Below are 23,358 nucleotides of genomic sequence, written 5' to 3'. Positions count from 1 at the left end.
TCTGAATTGAACAGACTGAAGTGAAATCTAAACAGGTTGAAGTGCGACTAATTTCTTGGCATTGTCTTTCTATTTAGAGCTCCAAGTAATTAGTTACGATGGCTTCTTATTTAAATCCTGGGTAACCTCTTGTGCGTTTTGGGCGCGGAATGGCCGTGACGGGCTGGGCGATACAATGCGAACGAACGTTGACAAAGGTGTTGAAGTAAGTACACTGTACTCGTACTGTTGTGCATATCTGGCAAATAACACACGTATGCCCCTCACTAGTCTTGTGCAGCACACAGCGCCTGATAATGCAGTTTCCTGATTTTACTGTGATTTGCTCGACGCAGGCGGTTACGAGGGTTAATTCTCTTCAAGAGAACCTTTTCTAGAAGCCTACAGTATTTACTACAGTATACATGACGTAGAAGATGAGTCGAGAAAACCACTGTGCTGTAGCGAATTTGAAATCTTCAGGAATCAAATGAATCTCCAAATTGTATAGTCAAGCATTCATACTACATCGACTAATGGACTAATGGACTAGATACTAGATTCAATCATCAGAGCACAGCGGTGCTGAGAGAGCATCCGTTCACGTGCCCTCGCTTTGCTGGCAGTGCTCTTCTACTTGAAAATCTTCCTGCATTTCATGGTCACTGTGGTCGCACGCTACATGTATATGCGAACAAGAGTTGACAAGAGTTCTGGAAAAATGACACTTTCTTCACTAATCGCCGCCGATGTGACAACATCTTTCGTACTGTTGTCCCTCGCGCGGGAATGCGACTAGATGGTTGGAAGCGACAGTGTTGCGAATGGCAAATGGCCTTCAACGTCTGTTCTCACAACTCCATGTGCGACACTTACTCACACTGCTGCCTGGTGCCCACGAGGTGTTTGTTGCGCTGGAAGCGGATCGTCACTGCAAGTTGGTATCCCTGGTGATGTTTTGGCTCGGAGCGCATTACATAATGCAGGACTCTTGAAGCAGAAATTGTATTAGTCTACTCAAGCTCAACTGATGAGGGGTGAATTCCCCCGAAACACTGTGTATTGAGAAGGGAGTGGTGCTTTCTTGCAGGTTTGCCGAGTGGAAGGTTCGACGGGCTTCTCGTGTGCTCCAGACGCAGTCCTGAGTCAGTCAAGTGTCAAGTCAGTCGGCAGAAAGCGCGAGCTCCGACGTTCGGAGCAGACACTTTCTTCAAAATATCGAAGAGTTTTGAAAAATAATTTGCTGGCAATTCGGAGCAAAATATCGTTATGTTGGCTGAAAATTGGGAGAGTTTACACATATTACGGTGTACTTGACTCGTTTCGCACATGTTTGTCAACATGTGATCCACTTTTGGTCAGTTTTCCCACGCGTGACATAAATTCGGCCTCACTTTGGAGCAAAAAGGTAGCAAAATATTGGTGATGAGCCAGCAATATTTTGACCCTTCACTCGGGCTTTGCCTAGGCAGCTTTCATATGCACCACATGACCAATTGATCATGTTTGCGTCGGGGGGGGGGGGCATGTTTGCATACCACATGACCCAGTTGTATTGTGAGACCGGTTGTAGGTGATGTGCCAGCATCGCTATGGCCCTGAGTGCAAGCTCGCTTGTTAATCTCTAGGCAGCGGCTACCAGAGTCATGTGTGAAATCAGTTTGTATGGCCGCCTTAACCGATGTTAAGGACATTCCTTTTTCGAATACATGTACTGCTTCCATTCATCAATGCTGTCCAAATTTCCCGCCACATGCGCTCTCAGGCCGACCTCTCTGTAGGGTCTTTAGTGGCGCCAGCAACACCACTCCCAAGTTGTAGATATTGGCATAAATTCCTTCACACAGCTGTTGTTAATCATGCCAATCTCATTAGTAAAGGTTGTATAATATTTGAAATGCTAGAACTCCCCAAGCCTCCCAGCCCTCATTCAAACTGCAATCTTACACACAACGGATGCGGCGCGCAAAGGGATGCACTTTGCCATAGTTGCTTGCTGTTCTTGCCTTGCAGCTTCTGTACAGGTCATGCTTTGATACAAGACTCTACACGCCTACCGCATTGGGATGTTTCTCTCATTCTCTTTATCCTAATACCGTAAAGTCGCGGATAAAAGCCGGGCTTATAAGCACATAAGCCGCTTTCTGCATCAGGCTTCAATGCAAACCAGGCTTGTATGCAAACCCTGCTTATATGCACCACTGATATTTTTGCCAGGCTTGTATGCACATCGGCCGATCCGGGCTTGCATAGAAGCCAGGCTTCTACGCGCGACATGCGTAGATTTACCACTGACTACCGGTATGGCGGCAGTTTTACTATGCACTGTACATAGCGCATGCACTCTTGACCTACTCGATCCGCGCTTGCATAGAAGCCAGGCTTCTACACGTGACAGGCTTATATGCATTGACCCGTTTGATTTTCAGGCTTCTATCTGCGATGTGCTTGTATGCAAACCCGGCTTTTATCCGCGACTTTACGGTATAATATTGTACGCATGAAACAGTTTGGTTTGTGGCAAATTGCAATCAAGATTTGGAAAGAATGCACTCTGCTACTTCTATTTTTTTTCTGTTGTGGAAGGATAGCACTTGAAGAAAAGTCCCTTTATGATGGAACACGCTGCATTGGACGAGCAGATGATGAAGAGAAGAGTTCCGCATCCATTCCTATAACGGATGGTGCACGGTCTGTACTTTGCAAGGACCCTATTATCGCAGCAGGACAGTCTTTTGGTGCAGAGAGCATTGTCCAGGTAGGTGTTGGCTCTCTACATTGCTGTTGGTCTATCATGTGCTTGAGTAGTGCATGTCTTGGTAACTGCAATACAGTGGCACTCGGATAAGACGTACCCCCAAGAGACCAGGACAGTGTACTTAGTATCCGAACATGGACTCGGATGGAGAGCCAGGGATACATTTATAGAAAAGAAAAAGGACAGTTAGTTGTAGAATAATACTAGTACTAGAATTAGTTGTAGAACGTCAGTGCCGTCGGTCAGTGTCGTGCAATGTTTTCGCATGAGCTGATTGTTTAGTAGCTGCTGGTGGTGTTAGTGGACATTGTAGCGTATCTTGCAGTTCCCTTTGGTCCTTTTTCTTTCTAATATCCAAACATACTTCAATATGGAGCAACACCCCCGTGCGCCTGAGAATGTCTGTACTAGACAGGTGTACGCCTTGTCAGGGTATGTACTAGGTGCGTTGTTCCACTGTACATACACACTGTACATGACTGTAGGCGAAAGTATCATGTGATAGTGGTGTGGTGAGTGTGTTTGTGTTTTAACTCTGTTTGTGATATTCGTCACTGCATGGTATAGTCCTGGCTTCTTGTCTTGTGCAGGTGTGCTTGCGACCGTCCAGGGCGTCACTGCTGGTCTCTCCATCATTGGCACTGTGTCGTGATGTTCTGGAGCTTGCCAGACAGTGTGCAATATCTGCTGAACATGTAGCTATACCACAGAAATGGCAGTGTCACGCGGACTTGGCTGTGCTTCCACCAGGATCATTTACTGAGGAATGTTGGAAGGCGCACACTCAACGCTTGTGGCTAGTTGTTGCCAAGGCTCTTAAGGTAAGCAGGGGTTGTCAGCCTGTGGAGTGTGGTGGACGGTCTCCATTGGATGCATCTGACGTCATGCAGTTTGTCATGGTCAATTCTTCTTTCTGTGATGCATGTGAAAGAAGTTGTACCTTCATCCTTGTCTCTATTTTCTCAGCTTTTTTGTGTTAGTACGCATTGGTGTCACGAAAGTGACGGGCTGGAAGTCGTGTATCTCTTAATCGGGCAAATCCCCATGTAAGATCGTGGCAATAAATATGCACGCCAAACGTTTAGTGCACGCAAGGTATAACACACCTGGGACTAAGCAGTATTATTTTGTTTTTCAGATTTCAAGATTTTTCTGCATATTTCAGGCTGTGACTGTAGGTCTTACAACATAAATAATTGTCCTTCGTAGCTGTATGTCTTCCTTGTCCCCTGTATACACACAATACATACATTGTGTGTGTGTGTGTGTGTGTGTGTGTGTGTGTGTGTGTGTGTGTGTGTGTGTGTGCGTGCACGCGCGTGCGTGTGCATATGCGTGTGTGTAATGTGTATGCATGTTTGCGTGCACGTGTGCGTGCCAGGTGAATCGCTTGGTACGGCAAGGCCGAATCAGTGACACAGGAGAGAGATTTCCACAGGTTGACCTACTGCTGGGATCAGATCCATGGGTACATCATGTTGACAATGGTGTGACCTATTCCTTTGATGTACGTCATTGCATGTTCTCACAAGGTGGGTTTTTAGAAGGGTTCCAGAATAATTCATCGAACATTCTTACTTCTTTTATATTAAAGTTCTTAGCGTTCTAATCAGAAAAAGGACACACTTCAGGCTCTTTACGAACATCTTGAAAGTTTTCGGTTTCACAAGTATACCGGTACTTTGAAGCCTTCTCGTCAGGTGAACTACAGGCAAAGGTAAAGGGAAAGGAACAAGAACAGTGGATTAAGGAGCCTGAAGTGTGTCCTTTTTCTGAGTATTATCGCATTCTTGTCTCAGAGGAAACTATTTCTTTAGCGGTGTTCACAACTGGCGCGTGTATGCGTGAAACCACGCGTTTGTGCGTATTTTGCTGGTTTTTGAGGCGCCATGCGTACGGAAACGCGTCGAAATGGAAATTCCAACATGTTGGAATTTTCGGCGCGTACCAGCGTACATGCCAGTCACTTTGACTGGCGGGGTCAACAAATTAGCACTCGAAGGCGTCGCACACCCTAAATACGAGTCGAATTGCTGTTTTTTTTGTGGAAGCCTGAGCGCACGCTTGGGCACGCATGAAGCGCAAGCGTACCGCGTCCACGCGCCAGTTGTGAACACAGCTTTAGGCAGGGTTCGCAGCGAAGTTTGGAAGTCTGGAAAAAGTTTGGATTTTATTTTATTTTCCAGGTCTGGAAAAGGTTTTGAAAAGGTGCTCCTTTTGAAAAAGTTTGGAAAAAGTTTTGAATTTCGATTTTTTGGCCGCAGATGTGCTGCACTCTTGCAGTGCAAGTGGCCGTTTTGAGTGCCGCGATAGAAGACGCGCTGGCGATGCGTGGTGTTCACTGCATGGACGCGTCTCGTACAGTCATTTCAGTGCAGCTCAAGCGCGGCCGGTGATGCCTTTTATTTGGCCGTTTTTTGTTACTGGCGCTCGCGCTCGACTTTGATTCTTTGAAGTCGGGACAGCAGGATGGCGAGGTCCTTTCGCACTCAGATGAGTTTGCTGGCGAGGATGAAGCCGTCTTTAGCGCTGAGATGGACACCAGCTATGTAAATGTTTCATTGGAACCCCCTCTGGAGGCGGATTTGAACTTATCGAGGGGAACTCTCGTCGTATGAATTCCCCTGCTATTTTCAGGGGCTCTAGCTGCTGAAGGCGATATCATCGCCATGCACCTTGGTGAATTTGTTGATGGTAGTGATACCAGGGAGGATTTTGCTACTCCCTGGTTGTTCTCGTAGTGGAGAAGACAGTCGATCAGAAGAGGTTTATAATATTAAAATTTTTATTTTTCCTGCACGAGTGGGTTTGGAAATTCTTGAAATTGGTTTGGAAAAAGTTTGGAAAAAGTTTGGAATTCTGTGTGCTTGGTTGGCTGCGAACCCTGTTTAGGGTTTGGTTCACATATTGCCGGTATGCGCCAGGACCGGGGCCGGGAGTGCCTCTTGCAACCTCTCCTGGCGGATTGCGATTACCGTATTTTCCCGAATATAAGTCGACCACCCCAAATCCAGGAGTCAATTTCATGAAAAAAGTTTTTATAGCTCCATGACACCCACACATACAAAATGATGAATTCTCTGCGAGGAGAGATCATATCATGCCAGTTAGACAAAATCTGAACAAAACCAGTGTCATCCAATGTTCATTCAATGTTAACTGCCACTGTGCTGCCAACTGCCACATCGAATTCTATCGGGCGTCATCAGTCTCATAGCCATCTTCACTGTCACTGCCGTTGTCCTCTGATTCTGTCTCGCTCTCATCGCCGTCAATCACAGCCTCGTCACCGCTTCCATCCATGTCACTGTCTTCTTCATCATTGCTGACACCTTCATCGTCACTGCTGTTCTCATCATCATCATCATCATGACCATCATCAAGAAAGATATCGTCATCCTCCGTGCCATCAAGAGCATTCGAAATGCCACACTTCCGAAAGCTCTTGGTGACAATTTCAATCTTCACGTCATCCCATGCCTTCTTCGCCCACTGGCACAGCAAGTCTGGTGTCGCAGCGCGCTGACGACCAGATGGAGTGAAGATGTGTTCTCCTGACTCCATCCACTCTACCCAGCGCGTCTTCACGCCCTGCTTGAAAGGCTTGTTCAGCGAGACGTCCAGGGGCTCGCAGATGCTTGTGAGCCCTCCAAGAATGATGGCCACAGCTGTCTTGCCCTGCTGAAGCCGAGCCTTCACTCGCTGCTCTTTGTGGCCAGAGAATGAGTCCACGGCGAGCAGGGCGTTGGGCTTTAGTATAGCCCCTGGACGACGCTCCCACACACACTTCACCCAGTCCACCATGCCATCCGCCGTCATCCAGCCCTTCTGCTGCACTCGCAGAACAACACCTGCAGGAACTTGACAACGTGGCAGGGTTCTCCGCTTCAAAATCACCAGCGGCGGCAACTTTGTGTGAAGTGAGACTTCTCGTGGCCCGTGGTGCGAACGAGAATGGAGTGCTGGCCCTTGGCGTTGACGGTTCGTTTCGTCGGCATGTCGAACGTCAGGGGAACCTCATCCATGTTGCCAATCTGTGACAACGCGCTAGGGTGTTCCTGCCGGCGATTGATTACGAACCGCTGGAAGGCCAGCACTTTCTCCGTCAGGTCTTCCGGAAGACGAGCAGCTAGTGTCGTCCTCTCGCGCATCACCAGCCGATTGCACCGCATGAAGCGAAAACACCAATGTGTGGAGAAGCGAAATTGCCCTGTCGCTTGTCGCGCTTCCTGGCTCAGCTTCTTCGCCTTGCGACAAATGTCCATAGTGGACACTGTCAGGCCAGACTGCCGGCGAGACTCGACCCATTCTACGAGCTCTTGCTCCAAGATGGGGTGAGCAGCTTTCCTTCCAGCTCCAATTTTGCGCTTTGTGCGGAGAACGTTCTCAAATTTTCCAGCGTTCTTTGCTTTCCGCCAGTCGCGGATCAGCTTTTCGGAAACTTGAAATTCCGCACGAAGGACAGCTTTCAGCTTTTCTCTAACAGTGTACGACGTTCGACGAGGACCCATTGTGTTCTCTCCGGAAAACAAAACGACAAACAAAGCACTCTTTCGATCTGCGAGTCTCCGTGGCTATCACTACAGTACAGCAACACATCGCACTGCGCGCGCGCGGAAGTGACTTGACACTCGCGGGACGAAAGTTCACATGGTTCGTACGGTAGTGCATTTTAGTACGGACACTCCAGTCACTCCATTTGTTGTGCCAGATTCCCGTATGTAAGTCGACCCCCAGCTTTTGGCGAAATTTCTGGCGCACAGAAGGTCGACTTATATTCGGGAAAATACGGTATGTGAACCAGTTCAGTGCGTACTGCTGGAGGCCGAGTTTTCCGCATCCACAGAAACGCCACCACCCTCTAGGATCAAGGCGCAGACGCAGTTCCTAAAGCGGTGGGAGGTGAGTAAATCAGACCCACCACAAAGTGGTCAAAGACCGAAAATACCATTCGCTGCATCCACGTGTACCCAAGTCATACGGTAAATCATCTGTGGTGAGCGCCGGCAAAGTTGGGCAGTGCCCAACTCTTGCAATCAGCCTTGGCACCGATCCCGTAAAATTCTGATCGAAAGTGGTATGTGAACCGTGCACGCCAGTGTGGGGACCCAGATTTTGTCAAATTTTGGACCCAAGACTCGTCCTAAAATTTCCTAAATTGAAGCTAAAGATCAGGTCCATTCGCCACTCTTGTAGTCGCTTCAAGGTGTCAAATAAAGTAAAGTCAGCATACCAACCCATCCTTCTCGGATGATCTGTGTGACTGTTCTGCAACTTATAAGATGAATACAATTGAAACAAATACGAAATTCAAAAGATACATTTACAAGTTCTTGTGTCGTGATCAACGTTTTCATGCATAATTTCAACACTGTTCCTTACTAGACAGCAAAAAAGGTGTAGAAGTGGTTTCATGGTCTGCAGTAAAAGGTATCACCAAGTGGCCATCACTGAAAGACCCCTACTGTCCCATGAACTATTGATGAATTCAAGCTCCAATTGGCAATCCTGTCGTAGCATTTGGGCACATTTTGTACTACTTTGTACTACTAAGTTTGTAGTAGATTTGGTACTACAGCAGTACTCGAACTGTATGCACATGATCTCCTTTGGCATCGGTGCTGACCAGAAGCTGGCCCACTGCCGGTGCCCCCCCCCCCCCCCCCCCTGGCGCGTACTGGGCGATATGTGAACCAACCCTCAGTGTTGTAGCCATGCAAAGTTATTTTCAGATTGTCCCATTTTCACTGTGATTTTTAGGCTCTTTCGTTTTAAATTTTCTGGTTGACTTGGTAGCTATTTCTTGGCTACACTATGACTTTGTGTAGATGGTCATGCTTCCTAGTTTTCCTTATCTATTTTTCTGTTCGCTCTCTCCTGGCCAGGTAATATCACAGAGAAGATTCGCATATCAAAGCTACCCTGCCATGGCGAAACGGTGGTGGACCTGTTTGTTGGAATTGGCTACTTCACGTTGCCGTTGTTGAAGCATGCCGGTGCTGAGTGTGTTCATGCGTGTGACTGGAACAGCCATGCTATTGCAGCACTGAAAGCTGGCGCTAGCTGCAATCAAGTGCAGGACAGGCTACACACCTACTATGGTGATAATGACAAGGTAAGGGCCAGGTTCCACTGCCAGGTTCCACTGCCAGGTTCCACTGCGCCTCCGCTGATGCTCCGATGCACGTCATCCGCGGCATGAAGCATCATCATTACCATATTGACCGCGGCTCGAGCTGGTGCAGCGAGGCTGTGGCTCACCACGAGCTTTCGCTACGATTCCCGTTTGGTTTGCGATGTAAAATAAAACTTCAAGCAAACAAACAAAATTCTTGATCAAAAACTGCGAGCTGTGGTCGCAACTCGCCCTGTTTCCCGTACTTTGCATTGTTTTATACGGGATAATTTTATAATTCAGATTTTTATTCGTTGCGCAGGCCAGAACACGAGGATTTTTGATTTCGCGCACGCGTGCGCGCGCAGGCAGGTAAAACATCATGAAAAAAACGTAGAGCACGACCGCGGTACCGCAAATGGCGAGTATCAGTAGAACCGCGCTGCTCCGCTGCATGCAGCCAAGTGCCGCGGAGCCGCAGTGGAACCCAGCCCTAAGGCCCCAAGCTCAGTTAGCTTTACTGTGGAAGCCTGTACACCTTTGGAACTTGACTCTTGGTGTCTGTGCTGGATATTACGGTGTGTAGTTTTACTCAAAGTACTTGATTGGCAACATTTGGATGCATACATCATTGCACGCTTCAAACGGCCTCTGTGCTATAATGTGCAGGTTTATCTTCATGTCAGGTCCATCCTCAGGAATTGTTGGGACTGGGTATTAGAGAGGTTGCGCACAATGAAAATTCGTTAGATTTCGACCGTCCGGGTTCGAGTAACGAAAGTTGCTCCGAAGATCCGTCCAAACGTGACCGAAACAGAGCAGATCTACGAAAATATTTTTCGTCACCTGGAGTACTAAAATATTGATATTTTACAACTCCTTGTCTTGACTCTTCGTACCCGCGCGGCCGCCGCGTCGACCCACTACGAAAACGTTCAGGCGTTGTGCGCAACCTCACGGTTGACGAATTTTCGTTAGCTTTTTTCGTTAAAAATATTCGTTACGGCGCTACGAATTTTCGTTGTGCGCAACCTCTCTATTGTGATGTTGCAGGCCTCCTGGTTAATACTATATTATAGTATTGTACTATTATAGTATCTTGTACGATATTTATATGTGTATCTGTTTTGTTCCCTTTCTCTGTGCTTTATGTTCCTGGTTCTTGGTCTTTAGTTTTGTCTTTGTTAGTGCTTTGGTTTGACCAGTTCTGTAATAATAATAATGTCCCAGAACATTACATTGGCGACGAAGATGAACTGGATTTAATAGTTATAACTTATAGTCATATAGATGACCTGAGTAGGCCTCAGTGACAATGGCGCTCACAGGAGTAGGCCCGGCTTTGGAGCCGTTCGATCTCGAGGGTCCTGCCCATGAAGTTTCGGCAAGATGGCGCAGGTGGAAGAGATCATTCCAGTACTATGTGGATGGGCAGAACATTACATCCGCGAAGAGGCAGAGGAGTCTGTTGCTGTACTTGGCTGGTATGCCAGTACAGGAGAAATTCGAAACGCTAACAGAAGATGAGGACACCGACAATTTATTCGAGCGAGCTGCGAGTGCTTTGGACAAGGCGTTTGAGTTCGTGGCCAACAAGAGGTTCGAACAGTATAAGCTTCGTCAGATGTCACAACGGACTGGTGAAACAGTATCTCAGTTTTCGACCCGTTTGCTTGGGCAAGGCAAATACTGTGACTATGGCACCGACATGGAGGATCATGTATGCGACCAGCTCCTCATAGGGATATCGGACAATCGCCTCAGAAAGAAATTGTTAGAAGTCGACGACCTCACTTTGGCGGTGGCCTTGAAAAAAGGTCGCGAGTATGAAACAACGGAGCAGCACGCACGTGATATGTCAACATCGACAAGTACAAGTGCAAGTCACAGTGCAAGCCATGATGGGCATGGGTCCAGTTCGTACGGTACGGGTGAAGCTGCACCAGGAAGTGTGAATGCTGTGCACGGCGTACCCCAGCAAGAGTGTCACAACTGTGGAAAAGTTGGCCACTTCGCCCGCGACCGGAACTGTCCTGCACGTGGCCAAAGGTGTAGAAAGTGTGGCATAAACGGTCACTTCGCATCCAAATGCAACGGAGGTGACAAACAGCGTACAGGCAACACGCGTCACGCTCCCAAGTCGTCGGGAAAGGCAAGTTTGTACAGAAAAGAAAATCACTCGGCAAATCAAATTCAAGATGTAGACGATTTTGTGTTTGGAGTGTGAGGAAGTAATTATTTGACACAGGCCTCTATCGATGTCAGCCTCAATGGTGTGTCGACGCGAGTGCTAGTCGATTCTGGAGCATCATGCAACTTGTTGGGAGAATCGACTTTGGGCCAGCTGCAATTGCAAGGCCTCGGTGTCACTTTGACGAAGTGCACCAGGAAGCTTTTCGCGTATGGAGCACACCAGCTGAATGTCGTCGGCAAGTTTACTGCAATTTTCCAATGCGGCTCAGAGCGCACTGAGGACGAAGTGATCGTCGTCAGAGGAGATGGAGAGTTCTTGCTGGGACGTAGTACTGCACTCAAGTTGAAGGCCTTGGTGCTACCTGACGTGAATCAAGTTGGCAGCGCCACAGCTAGCCCCAGTACCAACGATGAAATCAAGAATGAGTATCCTGGTGTGTTCAGTGGTGTGGGCAAGTTAATTGGCTACCAAGCACGCCTTCATGTAGACTCTGAAGTTCCACCTGTGGCCCAACGCCAGCGTAGGATACCATATGCGTATGAAACCAAGGTGGATGAAAAACTTCAGGAGTTACAGCAATCAGGAATTATTGAAGAAGCTGTGGGCCCGACGCCGTGGGTAAGCCCAATTGTGATAGCACCAAAGAAGCATGGCGACATCCGTTTGTGCGTGGATTTACGCCGGGTCAATGAAGCCATCGTCCGAGAACGACATCCGATGCCAACAACAGAGGAGTTGCTGCATGAAGTCAATGGCAGCACGGTGTTTTCGAAGATTGACCTGAAGTGGGGATTTCACCAAGTAGAGTTGGAAGAAGAGTCCCGCTACCTGACAACTTTTGCTGCAAATGGGAAGTTGTACCGGTTTCGTCGACTTCCATTTGGTATAAGTTCAGCACCAGAGCTGTACCAGAAGATCATCAGCGATGTGATCAAGGATTTGGCCGGTTGCAGAAACGGAGCTGATGATATCTTGCTACATGCGGACTCACTGAACCAGCATGATGTGAGGGTTCATGCATTGATGAATCGCTTGCAGCAGGTCAACCTCACAGTCAACCCAGCAAAGTGTGAGTTCGCTAAGAGCTCCATTGAGTTCTTCGGCTTGCAGATATCTGACAAGGGCATACAACCAACTCCGGAAAGGATACGATCCTTGGCGGAAGCATCCAGGCCGAGCAATGCGTCGGAAGTAAGAAGCTTCCTCGGTACAGCCGGTTTCAGTGCAAAATTCATCCCTGATTTTGCTACAGTTGCTGAGCCACTGCGTCGCCTCACGGTCAAGGGAGCTCAGTTCAAGTGGACTACAGAGCAACAGCAAGCGTTCGACCACCTGAAGCGACTACTGGTGTCCAGCTCAACACTGGCATACTATGATCCTGAAGCGCCGATCGAGTTAGTGACGGATGCCAGTCCAGTTGGGCTCGGAGCTGTGCTTGTCCAGAAGCAGGATGGTGTTTGGCGGCCAGTTGCGTATGCGAGCAGATCACTGTCAGCGGTAGAGCGGAGGTACTCGCAGACCGAGCGAGAGGCTCTTGGTATTGTCTGGGCGTGTGAACGACTTCACACCTATCTGCTTGGCAGGGAGTTTACACTCTGCACCGACCATAAGCCGCTGGAAGTGATTTATTCGGCAAGATCCAAGCCCAGTGCCAGGATCGAGAGATGGGTTCTGCGCCTACAGCCGTACAGCTATCGAGTCAAGCACATTCCTGGAAAGACGAACATCGCTGACGCTTTATCTCGCCTGCCCGTTGCAGCGGCGGATCCAGGAATCAGCAGTGATGAAGAGTCGGTTAGACTTATCACTCAGACAGCAGCACCCATCGCTATCGGTATCAGAACGATTGAACGTAGCTCAGCTGAAGATGAAGAGCTATCTGCTGTTCGCAAGTGCCTTCACGACGGATCTTGGGATGGTCTGCCAGCAGCATACCGTCAGGTCCGAGGAGAATTGACTGTTGTTGGCAAGGTGGTGCTCAGAGGTCAACGCATTGTTATCCCTACAGAGTTGCGACACCAGACCGTGCAGTTGGCACATGAGGGCCACCAGGGCATCGTGAAGACGAAAGAGCGTCTACGGTCCAAGGTTTGGTGGCCAGGCATGGACAGCGAGGCCGAGAAGCTCTGCAAGTCGTGTCATGCCTGCCAAGTGGTTGCAGCGCCAGCCAATGCACCGCCAGTCAAGTCCACTCCTCTTCCAGATGCGCCATGGCAGCATTTGGCTGTTGACTTGCTGGGTCCACTACCGTCTGGCGAGCACATTGTGGTGCTTGTGGATTACTACAGTCGATATTTCGAAGTAGATGTGGTCAAGTCAACATCAGCTGAAGCTGTGATTCCGATGATTGAAGCCCAGTTCAGCCGACACGGTATCCCGACGAGTTTGCGTACGGATAATGGCCCACCTTTCAACTCGGAAGGGTTTGCGAAGTTTCTACATGAGTGTGGTGTTCAACAGCTTCGTTCTACACCACTGTGGCCGAGAGCTAACGGTGAAGTTGAGCGACAAAATCGATCCCTGATGAAAGTGATCCGTGCTGCATATGCGGAAGGAAAGACGTGGAAGCGGGAGGTTCAACGATTCTTGATGGCATACCGCTCAACGCCACATAGCACCACCGGAGTTGCTCCAGCTGAGTTATTGTTTGGGCGCAAAGTGCACTGCAAGTTACCAGCCCTCGGTGAACCAGCGACAAACGAGGCCGTCAGAGATCGTGACAGCGAGCGTAAGCAGAGTATGCGTGACTCTGCAGATGACGCCAACCATGCCACAAGCCAGTCAACGCAGATAGGTGACTCAGTACTGCTAAAGCGTTCGGAGACACGGTCGAAGGTCGACACACCATTCCATCACCAACCTCATGTGGTGGTTAGTCGGAATGGGGACCAAGTAGTGGTCCAGGCACCAGATGGGAAGCTTGTGCGGAGGAACGTACAGTTCACCAAACCATTCCGGCAGCAGCATCCGGCTGAACCTAGCCCCGAAGTGCAAGAGGCACCCCAGCATCGTGCGGAGCCCCGCAGGTCAGACAGGTTAAGCGTGAAATGCTAAGGAACCTGTCCGGCCCTTGTTCTGTTCGGCATTGACTAGGCTGTGTGACAGTTGTGTTTGACTGGTCGTTCGGCTAACAATGTATGAGTTACATTATACTGTATATTTACATATTTTATGGCATGGATTGATAGAACGCTTTTGGTTATTCGTCGCGTTTTGGACAGCCTATTTTGGTATATTTAGTTTGTTGAAATGCTACGTTGAAGTTTGCTATGGTCAGTATTTCTATGGACTGTAGTTGTAGACTTTCGAGAAAAGGAGGAATGTGATGTTGCAGGCCTCCTGGTTAATACTATATTATAGTATTGTACTATTATAGTATCTTGTACAATATTTATATGTGTATCTGTTTTGTTCCCTTTCTCTGTGCTTTATGTTCCTGTTTCTTGGTCTTTAGTTTTGTCTTTGTTAGTGCTTTGGTTTGACCAGTTCTGTAATAATAATAATGTCCCAGAACATTACAGGTATGTGCGGTGAATACTCGCTGAACGCGTCCTGAATAATGGAGGTGTCCCAAACTGCACTCAGACCTCGGTTATCCGCACACCGAAGTTACGGGCACTTCGGTTTACCGGGCACCCTTTGGTCGAGTTTTAGTGGAAATATTACTACTCTTTTGTCACTTTTGTGGACGTCACATGCCATATCTATGGCCTTTCTGCATAACATGTATGTGCACGCATGTCCATGACGATACTGGCAAGACCATTGGACAATACGGTCAAACCACGATTCAAGGGCGCAAAGCAACATTCCGCACAACTTGTGTGGCTCAAAAGATGCGAAGTTGTGTGGAATGTTGCTTTGCGTCCTTGAATCGTGGTTTGACCGTATTGTCCATTGGTCTTGCCAGTATCGTCATCGACATGCATGAACATCCGCCAACGTCCAACATGTATGTGATTTGAAGTTACGGATATTTCGAAGTAACGGCCAGTACCCGGTCCCAGGCCGCCTGAGTAACGGGCAGTACCCGGTCCCAGACCGCCCTGAGTAACGGGCAGTACTCGGTCCCAGACCGCCCTGAGTAACGGGCAGTACCCGGTCCCAGACCGCCCTGAGTAACGGGCAGTACCCGGTCCCAGACTGCCCTGAGTAACGGGCAGTACCCGGTCCCAGACCTCCCTGAGTAACGGGCAGTACCCGGTCCCATACCTCCCTGAGTAACGGGCAGTACCCGGTCCCAGACCGCTCTGAGTTACCGGCAGTACCCTGTCCCAGACCGCCCTGAGTTACGGGTAGTACCCGGTCCCAGACCTCCCTGAGTAACGGGCAGTACCCGGTCCCAGACCGCCCTGAGTAACGGGCAGTACCCGGTCCCAGACCGCCCTGAGTAACGGGCAGTACCCGGTCCCAGACCGCCCTGAGTAACGGGCAGTACCCGGTCCCAGACTGCCCTGAGTAACGGGCAGTACCCGGTCCCAGACCGCCCTGAGTAACGGGCAGTACCCGGTCCCAGACCTCCCTGAGTAACGGGCAGTACCCGGTCCCAGACCTCCCTGAGTAACGGGCAGTACCCTGTCCCAGACCGCCCTGAGTCACGGGTAGTACCCGGTCCCAGACCTCCCTGAGTAACGGGCAGTACCCGGTCCCAGACCACCCTGAGTAACGGGCAGTACCTTGTCCCAGACTGCCTTGAGTTACGGGTACGAGGTGAATTGCTATTTCTGGACATTGTACATTTCTGGACATTTCGAGTAAAATAATTTTTCGTCGCATGTAGAGTCAAGTCAGTCAGGTTGATGAAGTTTTTTCTTGTTGTAGTTGACAGCTGGGCTGTTGTAGCTTCTCCTCGTGTCGGTGCCTTGTTGATAGTCTTTTCTTGGGAGGCATTTCAACGAGTTTTGTGGTACTATGTCGCATGAGAATTTTGAATTTTGAGTAAAATAAGAAGTAATGGACGAATCGTTGGCATCCCCATGTGCACTCCACCTCAGACGCTGTATAGTCTTGGACCTGTTGGCTGGAAGTGTGAAGAGGCCAACTGCAGTCCACCAATAGAAAAAATAACAAAAATGGTGCCGTATAGGATGCCTATTGACGCTATTTTACTTTCATGTCCAGAATTCCATACACTGAAATTTAGGCCAAAAAATTGGCCTGTCGAAAACATCCTGCTATAAAATCTCTGGGATCACAGCATGAGCAAGTGTCACATATTTGGAAAGATGAAGGATTAGGCCGTACAATAGATACAAAAAGATATGAAAAATATAAAACACACAGCCAGTGGGCCTCTATTTTATTTTCATGTCCAGAAATTGCTATTCACCTCGTAGTACCCAGTCCCAGACCACCCTGAGTTACGGGCAGTACCCGGTCCCAGACCACCCTGAGTAACGGCCAGTACCCGGTCCCAGACCGCCTGATAAACCAGGTCTGAGTGTAGTACAAATGTCGCCAAAAAATCCGGCCAATGCCGATACAGTGGTATGGTATGCGGACACGGCGGTGCCACGTGGTAGCATGCATGCCTTTACCACTGTTTCTGCATGCAGCAGCACTACACTGACTACTGCATGATAGGTATGTGCAGTGGTAGTGCATGTGACTACCCCATGTATAGCATTTGCCGGCTTTTTTTCGGCGACGATAATATGTACAGTCAACTTCGCTTATAACGACATTCGGCGGGGCGTCAAGAAATGTCCTTATTCGCGAAGTGTCGTTATACCCGAAGTCTCATTATATGAGGCATCGGCAGCAAGAACCGGGGTCCTGGCGATTTTTCAAAATGCCAATATTTGCGAAAAACCGAACCGATGTCGTTTTTTAGTCACCGCGATCAAAGCGGAAAGACTTCTTGCAATATCGCTTTGAAAGTGCTTTCCTCTTGGTGGCTTCGCTATAATTTGTTGTCATTGCAGTTGTAGTTTATCCGCCAAGCACTTGGGACGTCCAGGTAGGCGCTTTCAGCCACCATGGAGGCGTTTGCGCTCTGGGTAGCGTCTGCAAATCATGCGCTGAAAAGAGAGCGGAACAAATAATTTCTTGGCGGAACGATCCCGTCACGAATTCTTGATGGAGCACGAGCGACTAGAATATTTGGCAGCTGGATCTCCAGAGATACTCCGCTGCCTGTGATAGTCCCCCGCAAGAAGAATCAGGTGAAAGTGAAGAGGTTCCGCTCAGATGACAAGCCATCAGCGGAGGCAGCGCAGACGACGAGTTTGAGAGCTCCGTGACACGAAGTGGCGACGCGGACAGCAGCGCTGAGAGTGACGAACGAGATTCAGTACTCCGTGGCGACTATTCGCAGCTGGATAAGTTGGTGAGATACGGAGACAGCCCTGAATGAACTAAACCTTACTTGATACAAGATATTTTGTGAATAAAATTGTTGCAAGTATACATGCACGCTTGCGGTGCGCATGAAATTTGTCACAGTATTCTACATGTATCTACGAGCTGCTGTGCGTAGGAGAGCAAGACATGCTTGGTGGATGTATCTGGCTTGGCGCAGCATGCATATCTAGTCTTGTCCTAAGTTGCAGATTCTTCCCAGCCATGTAAAACGTCAGTTGCTTGGCTTCTTTCTGTCTGACAAGTCTGCATACAACACCAGACCTGCACATGACAGGGATTGAGTTTTCAAGTAACATTGCAGCAAGTGCAGGCAACAATGTTACTATAATATCAACTAGAGTACGCTGTGCTTCCCTGAAGACCTATAAATATGCTAAATTGTTCTCAGTCACTCCATTAGAGCTCGCTGTAACTGCGTTCCATTTTGCCTTTTTGCTGACCATTTTTGTTGACCGTCACCCATCATTTCGGGCGTTCTTTTTACCATCTTGGAAGGTGCCCAGAGCTCCAAAATTTGGCCCATAGATCACTCATTTAGTGGACAGTTCAAAGCCATCAAAAACTCATTTTTGCCAAATATCACCTAACCCTGGTTTTTGCTGCCCATGCCTCATATTATGTATTACAGTTGGAAGGGACTTTGCTCTGGGCATGGAAATGCTGTCGTTATTCGCGAATTGTCGTTATATCCGCAGTCGTTATTTGCGAAGTTGACTGTAGTCAATGACAAGTGCCCATGAAGCACTGGCTCTTTTAGTGTTGAAACGAGCGTATCTATAACAAACGAACGATCAGTTCCACTAACGAGCAAGCTATTGAGCGAGCTAACGAGTTTCATTGATGTGGCAAATATGATTTTTTTAAATATTTTTTTCTTAAGTTCTATTTTTTTCAGCCGGCATTTGGGGTTGCTGTTGCTTCACTTCGGACTGCTGTTTGGTGTCGAGATGTCTTTTCAGCGCCGTCGTTGAGCAGCCTTTGAAAGAATAGACTGTTTTCACAGATCGCAAGTAGCCCTGTTCTTCGCTGCATCGCGGGAGAAAACATCCAAACGATTGAGCGTAACTTTCAGAGAGTTGACAGAAGCATTGTACTGCAACAGGTCAGCAGATGCGGAACAAGACATTAGTGGAGTCCACCAAAGCTGCAACGACAACTGAAAAAAGCTCAGTGTTGACATGTCGTGCAGGTATACAGTCACTGTAACTGCGAGTGATTTTCACTTTGCGTGGGACTGGACTCTCGATCAGGGGGTCGTAAAAATTAATATTCTACGACTCCCCGGTCGACATGACTGTACGTACAGTCAACTTCGCTTATAACGACACTCGGCGGGGCATCAAAAAGGTGTCCTTATTCGCGAAGTGTCGTTATACCCGAAGTCTCATTTTATGTATTACAGTGGGATGGGACTTTGCTCTGGGCATGGAAATTCTGTCGTTATTTGCGAATTGTCGTTATATCCGTAGTCGTTATTGGCGAAGTTGACTGTATATGTACTGCCATGTGTACGGAGTACGGTGTTCGTTAGTGCAAACGAGCTGGCCGCACAAACGAGCCGAGTTTCTGGCGAGCAAGCTAGCGAGTACCCGGTGAGATCGTTTCAACACTACGAGTCTTGATGTATTTTTTCAATCAACAGGGGTGTCATTTCCAGCCTATATTTGGTCGTCTCCGTAATGGAAATGGGTCATGATTGACCATCATCGTGAAATTTGCCAGAAGGATGCAATCACTATAGTCTGAAAATGGCTCAATCGGCGGGCAGAACTGTTCCGTCCTTTGTAGACTCATCAGCGTAGCACAGGGAAAATGAGGCCAATCTGAAAATACTTGAAGTAGTGAAGGCGCTCTATAAAGAAATCATGTAGAGAACAATTGTCTGGGTTAGAGTCTTCGGCTTCGCGTGTTTTGGGTCCAGGTTTCCACGTCGAGATGAGATTCTCTACATTACGGCACACGCAGAGAAAATGCGTACGGATCTGCTGTGTATCTTTCAAATCAGGCAGAAAACTGCCGAATTTGGAATGGGAAATTCCCAGTAACCATTCCATGTGAACGTAGAGCAGAACAGGTTTCCTTTACGTTCCGGGAACATGAAGAGTGTTCCCGGGATTCTTCGCGTAGCGTTCCCGTAACGTAGAGCAGTACATCACTAAAGATGCAGAAAGATGGTCTGAAATGAGTCGGACTGTGTATGAATGAACACATCATCTGTTGTATTGATTATCAGTTTGTTTGACTTTAGTCACTTGATATTCTGGTTGATTGCTGGATAGTAGTAAGCATGCTTGTGTGTTGTCGGTTTGTTTGCTTTCCTGTGTCATGTACAGGTATGTCCTGTTGGAATTGCAGATCGAGTGCTGCTTGGCCTAATACCATGTAGTGGACGTGCATGGCTGACCGCGTGCAAGGCGCTAAAACCAGCATCTGGCGGATGGTTGCACATTCATGGCAATGTTGTCTCGTCGTCTCTTCTCTCTAAACTAACTGGCCACGCCAGTGTTGCTAGTGTTGGTAGCAAGCAGGAGAATGACAGGATAGTTGTGGCCTCGGGTGCAAATGGACTTGACTGTTGCACTGAGAACAACGCCGCAGAGAATCCTTCTGAACCTCCGGAAAATGACTTGTTGCCCTGTGGCTCCCCCACTGAGCCATCTCATCAAGAGAATCCTTCTGAACCTCCGGAAAATGACTTGTTGCCCTGTGGCTCCCCCACTGAGCCATCTCGTGTGAGCTTTAGCTGGACAAAACACCAGCAGGGCAATAGTGATAGTGCCAGTAACACTCCAATTTGCAGCAGTAATAGCAGTCATGGTGCAGCCATTGCCGGCATTGCGTCCAGCACCAGCAGCATGCCACTAGCCGCTTCTGGACACTGTGTATGCCGTGTGTGTCCCGACTGCAAAACACTGCATTGTCAAATGGCCGTGCACACTGGTCTGGGTTCCGGCTGTTCACTTTGCCATGGCCCAGTCTCTGACGATGCTGCTGGTCAGTCAAGCTCACTAACCGCCTGCAAGACCTGGGCAGCTGATGTTGTACTCCAGGTAACTGGCCATCTTGAATGGCTGCACACGCACTGCTGGAAGGTCGAGTGTAGACATATTGAACATGTCAAGTCATATGCCCCACACATTGACCATGTCGTACTCGATCTGTTTTGTGCACCTTGTTGAGTGGGTATGCATACAGGTGGCAAATACCCAGCTTTATACCTGCTTTGCCTCGTGTTTGCATACATGTGTGCGAGCTGCATTTCAAGCACTGCATGCGTTGGACTAATTTGCAACTGTGCGTTGTGCCACTTTGTTTTGGCCAGACGAACAGGGTCTACTACAGATGTACATGTATACGCAATCAGAGTATCCCCCCCCCCCCCCCCCCCCCTCCGTCAGATCATTATTCTTGATTGCAACGCACACCGCTGCAAGCTTGTTTGCAACTTGCATCAGTCAACCAGAGTCCTCCGATTCTGCTCTGTTGTCTTGTACTTAGCCTGCTCGTCTGAGTAACTGCGGATGTGTGGTAAATGTTCCTGTGTCACTCACCCGAGCGCATACGATACAGTAAAACCTGCCAAGGTCACCACCATGCACCAACTGGACCACTGTATCTAGGACCAAGGTCACCACCATGCACCACCTGTCCAACTGGACCACTGTAGCTAGGACCAGGGTCACCACCATGCACCACCTGTCCAACTGGACCACTGTAGCTAGGACCAAGGTCACCACCATGCACCACCTGTCCAACTGGACCACTGTAACTAGGACCAAGGGTACACACGGTACAAGTCCGTAAATAACTACTCTACGTACTCAAGGTGACCAAGAACGTTTTCGACCTTTAAAAGTTGATGAGTACTTTCTTCCACATAAAGCATTGCTTGAGTTTCGTGCGCGTTTGGTCAAGGCAGCAGATGGTTCTAATCATGATCCTGCTGATGTTGTCACTCTTTCCAATAACGGTTGGTCACTATTCAATACTGTTGAGTACCAACTTGACAACAACGTGGTTGACAGAGTAAAATAGAGAGGTTCAGAAGGCGTTCGAGGATGATTCGTTAAACATGATTGAGACGATTGAGTTCCGTAGAGTCACTGATCCCTTTCAGCAACAGCTCTGAAGCGACATCCAGAAAATCAGAGCATCACCGGACATCATCGTGCCAGCTGACAAGACCAGAAACCTCTACGCAGTCAACAAAGAGCAGTATACCAAACTGCTGAGCAACAACATCACCAAGCATTACAAACTTACACCGGCAGAGACTTACGACCAGATCAACTCGGAAGCTGAGATAATTGCCACAACGCTGGAGCTGGACGACAGAATGGACGCAATGGCGAAGAAAGACGCATAATTTCGCTGAAGGATCATAAGGACAGCTTTTCCCGGTCCCTGCCATGCCGGCTCATTAGTCCCTCAAAGAGTGAAATCGGCGTAGTCTCCAAGTCCATACTCGATACCTCTCTAAAACAGCTCCGCCCTCAGGTGCAGATTAGTGCACGGAGGAACACGGGAGCGGTGATAGAGTGGTTCACAAGTATACTTGAAGTACCAGAAAAAGAAAAGTGCATATTCGTGTGCTTTGACATTGTAGATTTCTACCACTGAATCTCCGGAGACCTCCTCCAGAGATCCATTGAATTCGCCCGCCGCTACTCGGACATCTCCCAGGAGGAGTGTGACCTTATATTCCACGCCAGGCGATCACTGCTGTTTGGCATGGAGACGCACTGGGTGAAAAGACATAACGAGCACTTTGACGTGACAATGGGGTGCTATGATGGGACTGAGGTGTGTGAGCTTGTTGGAGCCTTTGCCCCGACCATGATAGCGGACGTGTTCAACGGCAGAGCCGTCGGATTGTATCGTGACTACGGTCTGGCTGTGTTCAGGAATGCGTCGGGACATGAAGCTGACCGAATAAGAAAGGAGATGACCAAAATATTCCTGAACCTCGGACTGAAAATAACGATACAGACAAACCTGAAGAGTCGACTTTCTGGACGTGACGTTGGACCTGACCACCGGAAAGTACTGCCCTCACCGGAAACCTAACGACAAGCCGATGTATGCCAACTACCAGTGAAATCAGCCACCTACAATCATCCACCTACAATCATCCAGAACCTGCTGCCTGCATCGATCGCCAGAAGACTCACAGATATTTCCAAAATACGATGAAGACATCTTCAGAGATGCGAATCCGATCTACAGTGACGCACCGAGAGAGAGAGAGAGAGAGAGAGAGAGAGAGAGAGAGAGAGAGAGAGAGAGAGAGAGAGAGAGAGAGAGAGAGAGAGAGAGAGAGAGAGAGAGAGAGAGATACTGGCAGAACGTACAGTACTTCGACGAGCGTAAAACGGACTAGACAATAAAGAAGAAGAAAAGGAATCGCCACCGGAACATCATAATTTATGGTTCAATTCACCATTTAGCAAGAACGTCGCCCCCGACATCGGACATCGCTTCCTCCAGCTAGGCCAAACACTTCCCTAAAGGCTCAAGCATCAACAAAATCTTCAACCGTAACTCGGTAAAAGTTAGCTACAGTTGTAGCCAGAATATGGCCACCATCATCAAACAACACAATAGCACGTTTCTGCGACCCAAGAAACAAGCCAACGGAGGTGACGACGACACCAGGACTTGTAACTGTCGGAAGAAAGAATTACGTCCACTGGACAGAGCGTGTCTAACGGAGAGCATTGTGTATAAGGCAAGAGTCACCACAGGTACGGAGAAGAAGGAGTATACTGGAATAACAAAAGCAAAAGGTGCAACCTGTGCCTGGCAGAAAAATTAGCAATCGCGCAAGCACCCAAGCAACTCTCTCTCAACAAGAGGAGTGAACTTGTGTCAAAGTGTCGCCACGAGAATAAGTACTACCTTGGGAACTTCAAACCATCCACAGCCATCATCTAATCAAGTAGGAGACCG

General features: G+C 48.5%; 1 protein-coding gene across 1 annotated transcript; it reads left to right on the top strand.

The window, feature by feature from the left end:
* On the top strand, positions 1-20,924 carry LOC135823484 (tRNA wybutosine-synthesizing protein 2 homolog). Its single transcript, XM_065336334.1, has 6 exons — positions 1-205; positions 2,566-2,737; positions 3,328-3,558; positions 4,119-4,269; positions 8,623-8,852; positions 19,743-20,924. Exons 1-6 carry the CDS (start codon positions 150-152, stop codon positions 20,586-20,588), a joined length of 1,686 nt encoding a protein of 561 aa, XP_065192406.1. The 5' UTR covers positions 1-149; the 3' UTR covers positions 20,589-20,924.
* Positions 20,925-23,358: the final 2,434 nt, after the last annotated feature.

The sequence above is a fragment of the Sycon ciliatum genome, chromosome 1, assembly GCF_964019385.1.
Source record: "Sycon ciliatum chromosome 1, ocSycCili1.1, whole genome shotgun sequence".
NCBI lineage: Eukaryota > Metazoa > Porifera > Calcarea > Leucosolenida > Sycettidae > Sycon > Sycon ciliatum.
Note: the sequence above shows the minus strand (reverse complement) of the source record. Positions and strands in the feature narration are given on the sequence as shown.